The sequence below is a fragment of the Phanerochaete carnosa genome, assembly GCF_000300595.1.
Source record: "Phanerochaete carnosa HHB-10118-sp unplaced genomic scaffold PHACAscaffold_1, whole genome shotgun sequence".
Taxonomy (NCBI): Eukaryota; Fungi; Basidiomycota; class Agaricomycetes; order Polyporales; family Phanerochaetaceae; genus Phanerochaete; species Phanerochaete carnosa.
In genome coordinates, this window is record NW_006767628.1 from 1,609,570 (window position 1) to 1,623,873 (window position 14,304).

The 14,304-nt window shown below is 53.7% G+C and overlaps 7 protein-coding genes and 1 non-coding gene across 8 annotated transcripts; 4 read left to right on the forward strand and 4 right to left on the reverse strand.

Moving 5' to 3' along the window:
* Positions 1-492: 492 nt before the first annotated feature.
* Positions 493-563, reverse strand: PHACADRAFT_t13. Its single transcript has one exon. It is a non-coding gene; the product is annotated as a tRNA-Gly (tRNA).
* Positions 564-601: 38 nt separating this feature from the next.
* PHACADRAFT_246603 (uncharacterized protein) lies at positions 602-1,305 on the reverse strand. The gene has a single exon (XM_007389972.1). It carries the CDS (start codon positions 935-937, stop codon positions 647-649), a length of 291 nt encoding a protein of 96 aa, XP_007390034.1. The 5' UTR covers positions 938-1,305; the 3' UTR covers positions 602-646.
* A 26-nt stretch (positions 1,306-1,331) lies between these two features.
* Positions 1,332-2,376, reverse strand: PHACADRAFT_82828 (uncharacterized protein; the record flags this gene model as incomplete). Its single annotated transcript, XM_007389973.1, has 6 exons — positions 1,332-1,450; positions 1,504-1,662; positions 1,718-1,793; positions 1,843-1,932; positions 1,981-2,054; positions 2,238-2,376. The coding sequence occupies 6 exons, from the start codon at positions 2,374-2,376 to the stop codon at positions 1,332-1,334; spliced, it is 657 nt and encodes a 218-aa protein (XP_007390035.1).
* Positions 2,377-3,037: 661 nt separating this feature from the next.
* PHACADRAFT_203757 (uncharacterized protein) lies at positions 3,038-6,151 on the reverse strand. Its single transcript, XM_007389974.1, has 15 exons — positions 5,962-6,151; positions 5,847-5,904; positions 5,645-5,790; positions 5,487-5,586; positions 5,299-5,430; positions 5,088-5,245; positions 4,908-5,025; positions 4,848-4,878; positions 4,714-4,792; positions 4,403-4,665; positions 4,183-4,349; positions 4,047-4,129; positions 3,909-3,997; positions 3,512-3,855; positions 3,038-3,452 (listed from the first exon to the last, which is right to left on the reverse strand). The coding sequence occupies exons 1-15, from the start codon at positions 6,111-6,113 to the stop codon at positions 3,435-3,437; spliced, it is 1,938 nt and encodes a 645-aa protein (XP_007390036.1). The 5' UTR covers positions 6,114-6,151; the 3' UTR covers positions 3,038-3,434.
* Positions 6,152-6,256: 105 nt separating this feature from the next.
* On the forward strand, positions 6,257-7,911 carry PHACADRAFT_179818 (uncharacterized protein). The gene is made up of 5 exons (XM_007389975.1): positions 6,257-6,461; positions 6,525-6,629; positions 6,679-6,794; positions 6,858-6,953; positions 7,005-7,911. The coding sequence occupies exons 1-5, from the start codon at positions 6,434-6,436 to the stop codon at positions 7,041-7,043; spliced, it is 384 nt and encodes a 127-aa protein (XP_007390037.1). The 5' UTR covers positions 6,257-6,433; the 3' UTR covers positions 7,044-7,911.
* An 84-nt stretch (positions 7,912-7,995) lies between these two features.
* On the forward strand, positions 7,996-9,125 carry PHACADRAFT_246610 (uncharacterized protein). Its single transcript, XM_007389976.1, has 5 exons — positions 7,996-8,048; positions 8,158-8,247; positions 8,315-8,659; positions 8,715-8,787; positions 8,851-9,125. The coding sequence occupies exons 2-5, from the start codon at positions 8,158-8,160 to the stop codon at positions 8,868-8,870; spliced, it is 528 nt and encodes a 175-aa protein (XP_007390038.1). The 5' UTR covers positions 7,996-8,048; the 3' UTR covers positions 8,871-9,125.
* Positions 9,126-10,748: 1,623 nt separating this feature from the next.
* Positions 10,749-13,056, forward strand: PHACADRAFT_246612 (uncharacterized protein). The gene is made up of 11 exons (XM_007389977.1): positions 10,749-11,119; positions 11,181-11,261; positions 11,331-11,550; positions 11,635-11,640; positions 11,709-11,729; positions 11,782-11,998; positions 12,050-12,260; positions 12,318-12,508; positions 12,560-12,620; positions 12,679-12,792; positions 12,843-13,056. Exons 1-11 carry the CDS (start codon positions 10,806-10,808, stop codon positions 12,886-12,888), a joined length of 1,482 nt encoding a protein of 493 aa, XP_007390039.1. The 5' UTR covers positions 10,749-10,805; the 3' UTR covers positions 12,889-13,056.
* An 18-nt stretch (positions 13,057-13,074) lies between these two features.
* Positions 13,075-13,452, forward strand: PHACADRAFT_203762 (uncharacterized protein; the record flags this gene model as incomplete). The annotated part of the gene is made up of 1 exon (XM_007389978.1): positions 13,075-13,452. One exon carries the CDS (start codon positions 13,075-13,077, stop codon positions 13,450-13,452), a length of 378 nt encoding a protein of 125 aa, XP_007390040.1.
* Positions 13,453-14,304: the final 852 nt, after the last annotated feature.

The window sequence follows — 14,304 nt, forward strand, 5'->3', positions numbered from 1 at the left end:
CTTGAGGTATGGAGTGTTCAGATGCTGCCTGATGGCCAGTCCGTGCTCGGGATGTGATGCACGCATTGCTCCTTCCCTGTACGCATGAGTAGGTGCACTATCTATACATGTCCGAGTCGGGCCTAGTGTTTGGGACATCAATATTGTAAGTAGGAAGCTGCAGCCTCGCTTTTCTCTCGTGCATCAAGCAAGCGCCTTGCGTTGCTCAAGCACTGACATTTGTACCTATCTTTTCAGGCTCAAGTAGAGCAGTAGGCTCACACAGGTTTCTCAGAGGCTAATCTGGCGCAATCCACTAGAGTGGGTTAGATCCCTGTAATAACTGTTTGTTTACTGTTTATAAACTGTTTATAAACGTTTACAACCATTTACTGTGTGTTTACAAAAAAAGTTTACACGTAAACTAAACGGTTGGAGCCTTAGTAGCGGGGCCAGCCGCAAAACTTGCGGCTTCTCACAGTCATGAGTAAAAACACATAGCCTTCGCAGAATTGCATTAAGGGGGAATCGAACCCCCGGCGGGTCGATGGCAACGACCCAGGTTACCACTACCCCATTAATGCCTAATACTGGAGGGTTACCTAAATGGATAGTAGACGTGATTTAGTCGTCTTTGACATATGGCCAAGAAGCCGCAAAAGAAGTCTCATAATAGTACATGCTTCAAGTCCATACACATCCTCTTTACATTCCTCTCTTTTGCCACAGTCTCCACCATCTCCCTCGTCACGGTAGTGTACTCCTCTTCTTCAGGTGGTTCATCGTCCGCCCTTGTGTCCATCTTCCTTATAGTCCTGTGTCGCAGTAGACCGCACTCTGCCAGGGCAAATGCAGCATCTTCCGCACGGAGACCGGTGGCTTTGGAAAGCTCTTGCAAGGTACACTGCATGACCACGTGGGTTATGGCACTGCCGTCCGCGTTCGCGGTGGTCTGCATGATGCGTTGATGCATGAGCGGATCTGTGCAGAAAATATCAGCATGTGTCGCTCAAGAGAGACGAATGGCAACCGACCGTCTTGTTCGCCGATGTCACATAAGTAGTTGCGAGAGATTATAACACTCTCCCCATCCCAGCCTTTGATACTCTTCTTCCGCCTCCTTCCTGTTGAGGCACCGTTTCCGTTCGTTGTGGCATCTTCTTCAAATAGAGGGGATAAGATGGACAAGACAGAGTCTACGACATCTTGGTTAGGGGCGGGCGAGCTGTCGTTGCTGCTATCGGCACTGCTCTTCTGTGGCGAGATAAGATGTTTGACGTCTGGAGGTAGCACTGATAGCAGGCGCCTACGCAACCGTTCAGTATCGGTACGAAGGGGCGACCCGGGTGCACTCACCGTAAGTATCGTACAATGGTAGCTATCCAGTATGTTAAGTAGCTTCGCAGACCGAGGTCGGACAGCGGACGTTCCGGAGTGCCCAGCGTTTCTGCTCGTCTCGAAAGCTCATAACCTGGCAAGGATATAAGGGCACTGTTGATGATTTTATGCTGACCTACGACCTACTAAATTCTATCAACAGCATCCCATATCCCATCCGCTGGTATGGCGGCAATACGACGATGCAAGCCAAGTTGTATTCGTCATACGAGACTTTCTCCTTCGAGAAGAATCCAAGAACATGATCACGCGTGCTATCTGCGTCCGTCAGTATATAGAATAAGACTGAAGAGGTGAGGCTAATCAGTGCCCGCGTGTCCCGAAGACGGATCCGACATACAGTTATCGCAATCGAAGAAGAGTGTCTTAATGTCGATGAACAGTTTCCCAAAAAGCGACAGATTTTGACAGTATAACTGGAGGCGTCTGAGTTCAAGAGTGAAGCATAACTACAACCAACCTTACCTTCTCCTTCGCGCCATCGACCTCCCATATGATGTGCGCGCCTCGTTGATAGACTTTTCTGCCCGGTGGGTGTCGGCGAGTGCATTTCCGCTAGTATAGTCAGTATCCGGATGCTGCATAGCAAGCACAAAGACGTACACAATGCCCTTCCCAAACCGCACCCTCCGTCATGTACTTGAAACATCTGTCGCAGACCCAAAGCGCCGCTTCACCTTCCTTGCCGTCAGTGCCATGAGTCCGCTCACGCCCCAGGCCTCCCGCAAAGAGGTCAGAGGTTCGTCCATGGGCTCGTGCCGAGGCTCGGGGGAGACGTGGGCCGATGGATGTTGGTGGCATACGGGATGTATGCGCCAGGAGAGTAGCCGGGGGCGGTGCGGGAGTTGAAGAGGGCTCACTCTCAACCTCGCTTTCCATCAAGGGATAAGGGGAGAAATACCAGGTTCGGATGGACCATTTGCCGAAGATAACCTTATCGAAGTTGCGACGCGCAGTAATCTGCTTGTGGTGCTCGAGATCGTACTCTTCTTCAGACATCTTCACGGTCTTGGGATCTCCGCCACTGTCAGAAGTGGGGACACCAGCCTCAGATGATAGAGTACGGTATGTTCTGGCGCTCTTCACAGTGCCGTTCACGCTGTGCGTACGCTTCCGCTTCTTCCTTGTGCTGTTCATGGCGTCGTTCGAGAACGCGTCGGACGCGCCTGAGGCCGCCGGACGTTCGTGGGAGGCTAGTGGTCTGACGCTTGTTTCTGGGGCCCATTCGTCCATGCGCTTGTCAGTATCGACATAGTGCACGTAGACCTCTCCAGGTCGACGTTCAAGGACATGTGCTTGTTCTGCTCTGCGGACATGTACAGCGGAGGGGCGAATGTTGAGAGATAGTCACGTACGTTCCACGCCATTCTTTGATACTACACAGAGCTCCGTATCCGGCTTTGTGATGTAGAATGTCTCCGGCATTGGTGAGTGAACGCAGGCTGTAGTGAGCTCCGAAGACAAACGAACTCGAGGCGTGTCGTGGGTAAGAACCCTTGTGAATTAGATAACAAACTCAGGTAAGGCTAGCGGTAAGACCTGGGCGAAGTCGGAATTATCAATTCACTAGCGAATTGTTACCTCTTGCTACTGGCATACATGGCTTTCAAGCGTCCCTGCTACTACACACTTTGGACACGAGCTATTGTGAGATAAGTCCCACAGTGTATATTCTGGTGATGACCAAGACGGGATTGCTCTTTCGGCTGCTCTCCTTGTGAAGACTCGACAGACAGGGCACAGTGCTATTCCTGTTTCCACACTCGCCGCATGTAGAGAGCACCACGACCGATTGAAGCTAGAGCAGTAGCAATCTTCAGCACCCAGAAACGAGTGGGTATTGCTTGAGAATATATCAAGGATTCTCGCAATAAGTCCTGTCCTAAGGCTAGGGCCAGTATCTGCGGAGAGACGGAAGCACAAACGCGGGTGACTTCACATTACAGCCGCTGCACGCAATCTGCAACCTTTGTGCCACGATATTGGCCTTAATTATCTTACACTAGTGTTTTGTCAGTTTTGAGATACATCCAAGCACTCGTGCTGTCCAGAGTCGGTTACACCAACCCCAAATCCTGTCCGGAGCACGTCAGTTACCCACCTCACCTCACTATCAAATGGAATTGCGACTCACTTTCTCAATTAACTTCTGCGCAATAGGGTGGAACTCTGTCTTGTGCTGTGTGAACGTGCGCACGGCGGCACCCTTGTCGATCGCGCTCGCCGCGCGGAAGACGGGGCGGCAGAACTTCATGCGGCCCTTGATGACGCCCGAGCCATCCTCGCCAACGACCCACCGAAGCGCATCGTGCGCAAACGCAGACGCGCCCGCGCTGCGCGTGTCGAGAAGCGCAAGTTCATAGAAGCGCAATCGGATCTCCGCGTTCGCCGTGACCGAAAGGTGATAAAGCTTGCCCAGGAGAGTGATGTGAGTCTCCGGGAGGGGCGAGTAGGATTGCAGTCTCTCGAGGAAGACGACTAGGGGACGAGGGTCAGTGGAGGAAGTGGAGAGAAGGATGAGATGAACATACTCTTTTGGTTAGAACTGAAGTCTGACACGTCGGATTCCTGGAAGTCCAGGCTGGCGAGGTCGGTGGACCGAGCCTTATCCCACCGCTCACTGGGGACAAATGAGTGCACAGGTTCTCTGTATTTAAACCGTGACGTACGCAAGAGCCCAAGCCCGCTGCGCCAGCGTGGAATCGTACTGCATTTTGAATGGCATTTCAGTGCCTTCGCCATAGAACCAAGCCTACAGCTTGCTTAGTTCTCGCAAACGGACAAATGAATGTAGGCAATACGCACATTCCAATCGATGGTATCGAGAGCTTTGACCTTCTCGGGGTCAGTATTCTGGAAGAACGCGTACAGGTGGTCCTTCCATTGCTGAGTGGTGATACTCTTGCCCATGAAGGTCCTCACATAATCGTTCACGTACGGCAAGAAAACATCTAGACCACCGAGGGTTCGCTCTGCGCTATGCCTTCAGCAGCGTTCTCACCCCCTTGTACACGGAAGCACCTACCGACGTGCAATAAGAAGTTCGAACCTTTGTCGTAGGGCACGCGACTGTAGGAGTCATCCGGGTCCTCACCTGGCTCAAAGTCGATAACGAGTCGTTGGTAGCGCGGCTGCTTCTCGTACAGCTTGAGCGCATCATAGAGAGCCTTTGAACCGATGAGATACGAGAAGCCGCGCTCGGCGGGCCCGTGCAGCTTCTCGAGCAACAACCGCTCCATATACGTCGTCCAGCCTTCGTTCAGCCAGAAGTGCGTCGCGTGCGCGTGCCTACGGAAGGATTGGCAGAGGAAGAGGAAGAGTAGGGGGGAAGCTTACGTGACGCCGTTGCCGAACCAGGAGTGCGTGAGCTCATGTACAACTACGTCGACGAGGGAGCGGTCGCCGGCAAGGAGCGCTGTAGTAATGGCGATGTGAGCATTCAAGCCATTCAAAATTCAACGGAAACGCACTAGGAGTCAAGAAGCTGAGGCATGCATTTTCCTGGTAGGGACATATAAGGATTTGCGCACATCAAATGAGACGCATATACTCGCCATACCGCCGTAGGGGAACGAAGGCGGCAGTACCAAGAGGTCATACACTTTGAATCTGTATGGCGGGACAATCTCTTCCTCCTTCGCCAAGAACCTTTCGGAGGCCGAGACGATGGGCATAACGACTCCGGCCTGAAAGTGAGAAGAATCACATACCGTCCAGTGTCTTCGCTGAACTCCCAGTAACATGCGTCAATCATTTCAGGCTCGGCCCAGATGCCGCTCGTCCAGGATTTACCCTCGACTGCAGGGAAGGAACGGTAGACGACGTTACCTGCTGCAATGGCGATGAGGTACGAGGGGATGGGTACCGGCTGCGTACAACGTTTGAAATCGATAAAGCATGATTACACCCCGTGGGCTGTACCTGATCGTACTCGTAGACGACGACGTCCTTGCCAATCTCCTTTCCTGCGTGCGCAGGACCGGTCGCGGGTGGGGAGACACGCACAGCAGATAGCAAGGTGGGAAGCACGGATGCAACTTTTGCGGAGTATGTCTGTCAAAAGCAGTCTTGTATACATATACAGCTATGCGGACCCTGGAACGACGTACAGTCTTGATCGAAGGAGTATCCTGGCAAGGCGTGAGGCTCCGCGCGTAGATGGGCTGGCATTGACTGAAAAGGTACGGATGCTTTTTGCCCTGTGTTTGTCTGTGTAGAACATTATCTTAGCACGAGGATACAAACATTCAAGGAGGGTGTGATGCACTCTTTGTCCAGCCACTGAAGTGCCGTGCAGCCTTCGGTTGTCTTGTAGAAGACAGTGACCTTGAGCTTCGATCCTGCCTCCACTGGATTGGAGAGAGTGATGTGCAGGGCCGATCCCATGACTTTGTGCTTCGGTTTAAGTTCATACTTCACGCCTCGAGAACTTGAGCATACAAAGCGGCGGAAAGGACAACGCAACTGACCTTGGCGGCTTGTCCATTGACTTCAATCTTCTCAATATCGAGTGCACTCGTATCAAAGCTGCGTAGCGACTTTTTATAATCGACGCGTTTCTCCTCGAGGAACTAGCATACATACACGACCTCTTTCACACCATCCTCTTTCGCGATGAGCGTGTGCGTTGCGCTGCCGGCAATATTCCTCCTCTCAAAGTCGACTGTCCACTCGAAGTGGATGTGCTCTGACGCGACTTGCGTGTAGTTCGCTTGGGTGGTGGGATCCAGTGACATTTATGTGTGCAGGAGATGAGAGAGAAGAGGTAAGCTGTCTTCCAAGTCGCACAAGACTAATTATCAGATTCGGTCATGTGATCACATCGAGGTGCATAGCATGCTGGGTGCGAGCGGAGCCTTCTCCTGGCACACCGTGCACTGCAGACTCATGCCCTAGGCATCGCTGAGTGCATTTGGCCGGGGGCTGCAGATCTACGTCGAGTTGAAGGCACACAAGTCTCGAGGCCTGTAATTATTGGGCGCCTGTATATGATCATAGGAGGATCGGAGAGATCAGAGTCAGAGCCTGATCGAGATCCGCACATCCCTGTGCAGCCATGTCCAAACGGCGAGCAGAGAAGATTGGTGAGAGAACCGCTCCGCTGTGAAGAGAATATACTGACTACCAGGAATTATTATGTGTGCTAGGCTCTCTCTTGTTCTGCCCAGACTGCGGAACTCTCCTTAACTTGCCGCGGGACGACGAGAACGAGGTCGCATGTGAGCAGTGCGGACACATCGAGCCTGCGAGCTGTGAGTAGGATCTGCGCCGGGCTTCACTCACGTCCTAACGTCCGGAAAGCATACGAAAATATCACCGTGATCACCAGGTCGCATCCTGATGCTTTCCCGTCCGCGCTGAGGCAGAAGGGCAAGACCCAGACGAAGATGCACGACAGCGAGGCGGCTCTGCTACTGGTGTGTCTTCGCCTGCCGCTTGAAAAACGATGACCATGCACCTCATAAGTTTATCACCTCCAGGTCACCGAGAAGTGTCCAAGCTGTGGCCATATGGAAGCGTATTCGAAGGAGATGCAGCTTCGCAGTGCAGATGAAGGTTCTACAATCCTCTACACCGTACGTTCATTGCAGTCTCGCGAATATCGTCGGCCTCTAATGTCTTTGCAGTGCGCAAAATGCAAACATGGCTGGCGTGTTAACAACTGAGTGAGCAGCCCCGCAATATAAAATCACACGATCAACCCCGCCCTGGTTCCGCGTTGGCTGGTTCCGCGTTGGCTGGCCGGGGTAGGCACCGGCAAAAAGATGCTACAGCACACTGGCAAGTTTTTAGCCTTGAGATTGATGTGCAGAGCAAAAATTGTCTTTGCAATTCACAAACTTTCAGGGCTTGCCGGAATGTAGGACTTGCCAGATTTATATGGCGAGGAAACACCCCCAGGAGGGCTAGACCCGACAGGGCAGCTTGGAACTAGAACATGTAATAGCTTGAAGCGTTTGGCTGCACGACAGCGTCCAAAGTCTTATCGTCCCATGCGTAGCCGTGATTTAGCACAGCAATAATAACGTTACAAGAATGTTTATTCCCATGGCTGCCTTTTTCTCGCCAGCGAATGATCATGGGTGCATAGTACGGATGGCGTCCTTAAGCCGGGTATTTTCGAATGCGCTCTATAAGTAGACACCGACGGAGCAGAAGAGAGCGACGACGCCGAAGCCGCCGAGGATGCTGGCTGTGGACGCGACAGCGAGCTCTCGGAGTGGGACGGTCGCCTTTGGCAATCTGTGGAGACATGAGCGACGTGCCTCGTGCGCAATGAGAAAGGAGCACCGCTGACGTGGAGAAATAGAATGCCAGTCCGAAGGTCGCAGTGAGGAGAACGAAAGCGAGGTAGGGCAGGAGCCCGACAGGGACAATGGGGCTGAACGCCGGGATTTGCCTGTGCAGCGACTGCAGACGGTATAAGGTATGTCAGGGGGCGGAGCAAGAGAGAGAACATACGGAAACGGTGTCGTAGTCTGCCATGCTGGGCGTGGAGAGATGAGCGTAGACGACCAGGTCTGGAGCCCTAGCACGTCAAGGTTCCAAATACACGTCATCAAACGAGCCACCATATCAACCAACGCCCGCTACCACACCTTCCCCCTCAATCTCTTCCACGGACCACCATCCACTGGTTTTCTGTATTCTACCCTCTACCGCAAAACATAGTAAGTGCACTCTGCTCAGCCTCGTGGCTGTGCGCTGCGGGCACGCTGCGTGCAGTGTGTTTGTCGGCCTTGTCAGACGTGTCTCACTCGTATTCTTTTCCACCGCCAGATGTCTGCCTCGCAAAACGCTAAGCAACATCCCGCCCTCATTCAGGCGCAAAGCAAGGCCAACTACTATGTCGGCCAGCTCGATAAGGAGGTGCGTCGCACGCGCTACGTCGTTGCAGTTTGCGCATGGGCTCACACGGCCCGCCCCACCACTCTAGCTATCCAAATACCAAGCCTTCAACGCAATTGAGCAGCGCACACAGGTCCCGAAGGCTTATGCCTTCCTCGGTGGTGTCACATTGCTCTTTGTCATGCACTCATTCAACACTTTCGCGTCCCCTGTCTCGAATCTTCTCGGTTGGTTAATGCCCGCGTATCTCTCCGTCAAGGCGCTCGAGACCCCGGCACACAACGATGACGTCCAGTGGCTCACGTACTGGGTTGTCTTCGGCTTCTTCAACTTCATCGAAAGCCTCGCGCTTCGCATCATCCTCTACTACTTCCCATGGTACTTTGCCTTCAAGTCCGTCTTCATCGTTTGGCTCCAACTCCCGGCATTCCGTGTAAGTCTGGTCCTCGCCCTTTCTTTGGGCCGTACATCTGACGTCATGAACATAGGGTGCCGAGAAGCTCTATGGCTCCGTCGTGAAGCCTATGTTCGCCAACGTGCAGGCCAAGGCGAGCACCAATGGTACTAGCACCAACTCCATCCCTGAGTCGACCGTTCAGGCTGATACCCTTCGCGATCGCGCAGCATATGCGACCAGCGAGTAAAGGCTATTCGCGTGCACGTCGTTCTCGTTGCGATGGACGGTCGAATGCGTGTGGTTGTGTGACGGGCAGGCGAGTGGTGGAAAGCTGTGTCCGTTACTTTATGTCGTTCGTGTTTTATTCGCTTTCATCCCCATCATACCTTCCTCACCTTTTTTGCCGGACTTGCTGCTCTATCGCTATTGAACCGTACAAACACGTTCCCATAGTATCTGGATAGCTTATGCCTGGCTGAATTGCAGTTTCTTATCCCTACCCTTGATAATGTCTCGCTGGCAATCCTGAAAAAGTGGTGAGACTCCGGTATTGCCAATTTACTGAAGGTGCATGTGATAACATGTTGAGCCAGTGATGCGCCTAAAGTCCCGCCGCCGATGTTGCGTTCGATGGCTCGCCAGCGCATTGATCTGCTTCACACGCTGAGCAAACCTCCCTCAAATCAAAGCCCTCCACCTTGACTGGGCACATGCAGTCGTTCGCAGGCAAGTCGTCCTCCGCAGGGCTGCTGTCGAACGGGTGAGGGACGATGTCTGAGTCACGAAGACAGTACTTGCAGGCATGAGAGATCACTGCCATGGGGTTCTTGGCATGTTGATGGATTGAGGTTATGAAATCGACTGACAGGGTCGAGCAGAAACCACGCTAAGTCAAGGCTCTCCAGGGCGCACCTTCGTTACGATTTACAAATGGGAAGCTTGAGTTCTTCAATGACATGAGGTGTCGGAACGCTATAGCTACGCGCTGCATGCGAACATTGCAGCCAAATTTTAGCACTGAGAAGTTAGATTGAGAAAGAGATCGGACGATTCCCAGATCCATACAGCTCATACCTCCCCAGCTTTAAAGTATGGTGACCACGTCGCTGGCTCGCTCTCCGTCATCATGTACCTTATTTCTGTTCTCATGATATCGCCGCGCCAGGTCAAACGAAAATCCGGCGCTGCCTATTGTCACCAAATCAACGCTCCGGGGGCATCGATGTTTGTCTCTTTCTCTTCGGGGGATGGTTCGCCAAGGATTATCTCGTGACTCTCTCATTGCACCCAGTATCGAATCCTCTCGTATCTCGCGCCGATCCACATGCCCTGCGGGGTGCTCGGACGAGGAAGTCGTCTATTACCAGCGACAGAATCTGTCTATCGAACCCGTTCACGATTGCAGTCCCGGACCCCCCTCCCCTCCCGCCGACCGCAGGTGCCTGGAGGGACTTGCATTCGCACAAGTAGCGGCTTGCGCTAAATTTCCAAAATAAGTAAACTTGGGTAAATCTAACTTTATTTTGGCCTAGATTTGGTGCAAAGCTGCGTGACAGCGGCCTGGAAATTGCTATCTCTGGAGGGGTCTGCGTCGCGTGACCTGGAATTGATTTTAGCTCGGAAAGATGGTCGCTCCGGACCAGAGGGTTTACTTAGGAGCGCAGTGAAACGCAAAACCTTGGACCTCGGAGGCCTGGCGAAGTGTCAAATGGGTTTGTCTGGCACCGAGCCGATGTAATTTCCATCTTTCGATGGCTGCGACAGACCCGGCAACAGGAGATAACGGTTGTCTCTAGGGTCTTTTTCCGTGGGCTCGCTGGCTGCCGTCCGTCGCTGGGAGCGGGGAGACGACCTTGAGCGGTGGAGGGGATATCAGGCCTAGGTGAGCAAAAACCGTTGTTCCTCGATCGAGTGAGTTTCACTGGGCACTGCGATGATGCCAGCTAATTGCCGGGTTCCCGTCCGATAGGCTCGAAAACGTTAGCACTGGCGCTACCAGGGGCGGCGGAAGCCCAATGCCAGCTGATCTTCCCGTCCGACGCCCCATCAAAACTTTACAGTCTTGCCCCAGATGACTGTATATTACGGCCCCCAGCGACGATGGACGAGACGATTCACTGGGCTTCTTTCCGCCATCTTCCATCTCGCCCTCACGCTGCGACTGAGCCGAGGCTCCTAGGCAATGTCCCATCACGACAACGAGAAGGCGTTTCACCTCGCGCCTGGGACGGCGCGCACGGGCTCGAGCACCGGCAGCTACGATGACAGCGCGCACCACCCCGAACTCCAAATGCTGCAGCGCCCGTCGGGCCTCAAGGGCTTCTACTACAGCCCTACGACGCAGGTCGTCATGCTTGGCTTTGTCTGCTTCATGTGCCCCGGGCTCTTCAACTCTTTGAACGGCCTCGGTGGCGGCGGCCAGCTCAAGGAGACGACGAACGCGAACGCGAACACGGCACTCTATTCGTCGTTCGCCTTCTTTGCGTTCTTTGCGGGGTGCGCATCCTCAATGCTTGCGCTCACGCTCGCGCGTATCCGCTCATCACATGACCCGCAGATCTATCAACAACGTCCTGGGCTCCAAGATAACGCTCCTCCTAGGAAGTATTGGCTATGCGCTCTACATTGGTTCCTATCTGTGCGTATCTCATTCATCTTGACTCTCCAGAAATAGCAGTCTGTCTGATGCGCGCGTGTGACTGTGCAGGGCGGTCAATATCCACCCGAACGCAGACGGGTTCGTTATCGGCGCAGGGGCCGCCCTGGGCATTACTGCCGGTCTGCTCTGGACTGCGCAGGGCTCGCTCATGCTCGCGTACCCGACCGAGACCCAGAAAGGCAAATTCATCGCCATCTTCTGGTCCATATTCAACCTCGGAGGTGTCGTCGGCGCCGCAGTGTCCCTCGGGCAGAATTTCAAGTCTGAGGTACGTCGCTTCAATTGCCTCGCTGCGGGCACTCCCACAGCGACGGGCGACATGGCGATATATTGACCGTTTGGCCCCGTCCAGACAAATTCAGGTGAGCATCTGATGATTGAGTTCGCATCGCAGTCGTTGATGATCACGCCCCTGGCGCGTGCCTATCAGTCGGAAACGGGACCTATGTGGGTGTGGTTCTCGGACTAGCCGTAAGCTGCGCTTGACAGTGCACCGCAGATTGTATTCTTGGTGCTCACCGGCATCGGCGTACTTATCCCGCTGCTGATGGTCGACCCGTCCAAGATGGTCCGCGCGGACGGGACGCGGGTCACGACGCCGAAACACCCGTCGTGGAAGACCGAGTTTTTGGGTCTTTGGGTCGCGCTACGCACCGACCCATGGATTGTTCTCCTCTTTCCGATGTTCTTCGCGAGCAACTGGTTCTATACTTGGCGTGCGTGCGCTCCGTGCTGTCGCGTGACGCGCTACTGACGCCCCAGGGCAGAGTTCAACGACTACAATGGCGCGATATTCAATATCCGCGCACGGTCTTTGAACAACCTCGTCTATTGGCTCGCACAGATAGTTGGCTCCGTGAGCATCGGCTTCCTGCTCGATCAGCGCAGCCTCAGCCGGCGCTTCCGCGCTTTCTCGGGCTGGTGTGTTCTCTTCGTCATGGTCTTTGTTGTGCACATATGGGCGTACTTCTACCAGCGGTGCGTGATGCATACCCTGTGGCGGCAATAGTACGGATATTATTGACACACGCACAGACAATATACCCGCGCGCAAGTCGTCGCGAATGGATACCACAAGTATGACATCTACGACCATGGGTACGCCCCGCGGATATTGCTATACATATTCTGCGGCCTGCTCGACGCGATGTGGCAGACCACAGCGTACTGGGTCATGGGCGCCATGTCGAATGACCCGGCGAAGCTTGCGCATTTCACTGGATTCTGTGAGTGACTAGTTGTGAATATTATGCTGAATTCGACCTAATGTCCCCCAGATAAATCCATACAGTCTGCCGGCGCAGCGGGCATATGGCGAGCCGACGCCGTCGGGATACCGTACGTCGTCTTGCGCGTCTGACGTGTGATGTAGAACATCTCACCGACTTCTCTGCAGATTCATGAGCATCTTCATCTCAACATGGGTGCTGCTTGTCACAGGCCTGCTCTGTGCCCTGCCCATGATACACATGCGCGTGCAAGATCACACGGAGGAGGAGGACGACTACATGTAAAGGTCTTTCCTGTGTTCGCTCTGAATATGCCGCTGATGATGACCAGACACGAGCTCCCCTTGAGAGATCAGGCGCTAAAGCACGATAAGTGAGGGCTATGCTGACACTACAAGGTGGCGATTCCGTGAGACGACTGCTCCTTTCATTTAATTTTGCAATACCACTCCTTTGTATCTTCTAGCTGCATCCTCCACTATGTCCGATCACTCAGTGTCGCAGGGCCTCGTTGTAATATATCACGGGATAATATCAGTTTTGCTCGCTACCGCGTCCAAAACATGCACGTTGTCGACATCGCCAATACCAGAGCTCAGCTTGCATCCAAGGGCCTCCAAGTCCATCTCTATCAGCAGAGCCGGCCACAGCCTTTGTTGAGCATGAGCTCCTCTCCGGACCAAGACCCTTCCACTGAAGAAACCTCGCTTCATCAAGCCGTCGAAGGCACCACGATCGCTCGAACCACAATACTCGCGACTACGCCCGCCCTTCATGGCGTCAATTTAGCGTCCACTATGGTGCTCGAGGTGCTCGTAGCCAATCTAACCGGCTCTCTTGTGCAGACTGTTCTCAAACGCGAAGGTCTTGTCCTCCCCTCCGAGACCGCCCAGGCTGAACCGAGCCGTCTACGGAGCAGCGGGACTTGGGATGGTGCCTGAGGATGGTGACCAAGGGGTTCACAGAGGATAATACAAAGCTCCGTACGGTGCGAGGTGCTGTCCCGGAAGAGCGGAAGAAAGTACGCTGGATCCATATCAAGGAGCTTCGCTGATAAAAGATTGCTGGATGATAGCGGGTGCGGCAGACGGACGACGAGGCGGCGGACGAGCGACGAGCTCTTGGTGCACGCAGGAGTTCTCGAGACTGGGCACGAGAAGATGGTCGTCTTCGGTGAGACGCAGCGCATCCTTCAAGCTGCAATTCAGGACACATCAGATGTCGCGCAGAAAGACGCGATATGGGTCACGGTCATCGAGCGGTTCATTGATGCTAAACATAGCCTTGATACTCTCGGATTGAGGTGGCGGAGCTGCGGGGTGAAGCTTGAAGGCCGAACCTGGATGTACTTGCAGAGTGAAGTGGTTCACTAGAGCAACGAGTGCATCGGAGGGGACGTCTTGTCGACTGAAGTGCGCTGAAGCGAAGGACCGGGCGGAACTGCCAGTGCCGGAGGCTAAATGATCGTCGTAGTGATATTAACATGAGATGTGTAGTGTCGGCGTGGCATCCTAGAAGTCCCCGTGATCTCACCACGCTGACATCTCTGGCATTTGTTACAGTGTCGACGATCAACGGCGATGTATACCATGAGTGATAGCGCAGACTCGGAGAGTAGAATGTTCATGAAGTTAATGCTGGTGTTCTTGACAATAGTCCGCGTCGAACGGTAGGCACCACAGTTGTAGTATTGAGGTAGCCCTTTCTAGCTGCGATCTTGGTAATCAGCATACTCATCTATCTCGCCCAAAATTTTATCCCGTGGTTACCTGCGCTCAGCGTAGAGCGAGCCA